Source organism: Orycteropus afer, unplaced genomic scaffold (genome assembly GCF_000298275.1).
Source record: "Orycteropus afer afer isolate SDZICR_OR568_19922 unplaced genomic scaffold, OryAfe1.0 scaffold00330, whole genome shotgun sequence".
NCBI classification, from domain to species: Eukaryota; Metazoa; Chordata; class Mammalia; order Tubulidentata; family Orycteropodidae; genus Orycteropus; species Orycteropus afer.
In genome coordinates, this window is record NW_006921917.1 from 1,756,704 (window position 1) to 1,759,047 (window position 2,344).

Below are 2,344 nucleotides of genomic sequence, written 5' to 3' on the forward strand. Positions count from 1 at the left end.
GGAAGATAGAGGCATTTCCTTGGCCCAGCTCCAGCAGTGTATTCTCAGTAAAGTCTGCCATCTCATGAAGAATGAGGCCCACGTACAGGTCAGTGTGTGTGTGTGTGCGCGCGCGTGCGCGCACGCGCGTGCGTGCATGTGTGTGTACGGAGGGGGTTGTAGAGGTTCGAGGCATAGCTTCTGAGAAAAGAATTTGCTGTTGATGAGAGCTCTCACTTTGGCTCATAAAACAGCAGTGATTTATGTCAGGTTATAGTTCTTCATCTGCAAGGGAGTAACCATTTTATGACAGCAGTGTTTTTCTCTTTGCAGCATTACAAAATACTCTTCATGGGAAGGAGTTTTTTCTTGTTAAATCTTTAAAAACACTATTGGAATAAAGATGGGGTTTACATAGTTATCTAAGTTTTGTATAGTTATGTCTTCCCATAGTTTTTTTCTAGAGGATAGTATATTGTAATAAATCATAACTTATACATTTGGATCAAAAATTACAAGGGACTATGATAGAATTTTTGTGGGAAATAAAATTGATGATTATGTCCAAATATGAAAGTCTCAAAACTCACTGCCATTGAGTCGATTCTGACTTAATAGCGACCCCCATTGGGTTTCCAAGGCTGTAAATCTTTACGGGTGCCGACTGCCTCATCTTTGTTCCACAGAGTTGCTGGTGGTTCTAGGTAATAAAATAATTTTGTCCAGTGTTCGAAAAGCTGAGATAAAAACTCAAGGGAAAACACCTCTTTGCCTTATTTATTTATTCTTAGATCGATAGCTTCTAAATAAAAGAAAAATGCATCCTAAGATAGTATAGCTTCCCAAAGTATCAAGTACTAATCTGATGTCTGGTTGGCACAGGAGATGTTGAATTTTTTTGGAACAGACCAGTAGCATCAGAATTTTGTTTTCTGACAACTAATGATGTCCCTGGGAAGCACAAATGGTTTGTGCTTGACTACTAACCTAGAGGTTGCTGGTTCAAACCTATGCAGTGGAACCGTGGAAGACAGGCCTAGTAATCGGCTTCCATTAGAGATTGCAGCCAAGCAAACTATGGAACAGTTCTGCTCTATAATACGAACTCACTGTGAGTTAGAATCGATCAACAGCAATAGATTTGGGTCTTTTTTGATACTCTCTTAGTAAGAGCTTTGCGTTGAGGGAATATACCATACTCATTTCAGAGATGAATCCTCATGATAGTTCCTTCCTGCTCAAGAAAAACTCTGTTTGACCCAGGATTTATATCAACTATCACTTCGTTAAAGACTTTCCCTACATTTGTCCCAACCTTTATTTTTAAAGGATTTTGCTGTATGTCCTACACGGAAGATCTGTCAGAATACCAAAATTAGAAACTGTAGCTTCGTTACAAGTAGGTCAGCGTATCTAGTAATAGCTTCAAGCCTTCCTCCAACCCTTGTGCTCCTGATGGTTGAAATTGGATAAAACCACTTTCATGTGAACATTTAGCTCAGCGGTTCCTTGATCTTTACCCACTCATCTCCCTGCACCTTTGCCTTCATACTTCTACACTCATTTTTTATTTTAGAATCTGATCCAGCAATCGCTGGGGCCAGCAGACATCTATTACAGGCAACCTCCAACTCAGCAGTGGATGCTTTTCCAAGATCCATTTGCAAATGTGTGGTTGGGCGTGATTTTCCTTAGGCATACCAAAAAATACCAAGTCAGATGCTGTCAAGTTGATATCAACTCATGGTGACTGCATGTGTTACAGAGTAAAACTCTTCCATAGGGTTTTCTCAGCTGTAATCTTTATAGAAGTAGACTTTTGGGCCTTTCTTCTCTGGCAGTGCTGGCTGGATTGTAACCGCTAACCTTTTGGTTAGTAGACAAGCGGAAACCAGTTGTACCACCCAGGGACCCTCTTTGGGAATAATGTGTTTTAAATGGTCACAAGGTTCCTGACTAGCCCGCCTATGTAACCCATAATGCTTTTGTTGTTGTTAGTTGCTGTAAAAATGGCATGAGGGTGGCATCTGACCTCCTCTAACTTCTCAAGGTAGGAGGAGGACCAAGATCAACACCCCAAGGCTGATTCCTATGAAGTGGAGGTCAGACTTGCTGTTAACTCTCTCTTTTGTTGCCACTTCTGACACCAAACACCCCTCCCTGGTATTCTCTACTTATCTGCTGGGTTTGTAATTCACTGCAGTGGCCACACAGAACTCACAGACGATTCTCATGAATATGAGATTTATTATAGAAGTAAGAGTTTACAATTCAGGATCAGAACCAAGTCACGTTATAGTTCTTCAGTCAGGATGGCCTCTCAGCTGTGCTGCAGGCATGCTTCTCTCTGGCCTCAACCTCTGCT

At 41.3% G+C, this 2,344-nt stretch overlaps 1 protein-coding gene across 1 annotated transcript in view; it reads left to right on the forward strand.

Moving 5' to 3' along the window:
* The window catches only part of USP43 (ubiquitin specific peptidase 43), a 107,828-nt gene that overhangs the window by 55,616 nt on the left and 49,868 nt on the right, over positions 1-2,344 (forward strand). Inside the window, exon 7 of the mRNA XM_007952344.1 lies at positions 10-88. Coding sequence (XP_007950535.1) covers positions 10-88 — 79 coding nt within the window. The remainder of the gene's footprint in view (positions 1-9; positions 89-2,344) is intronic.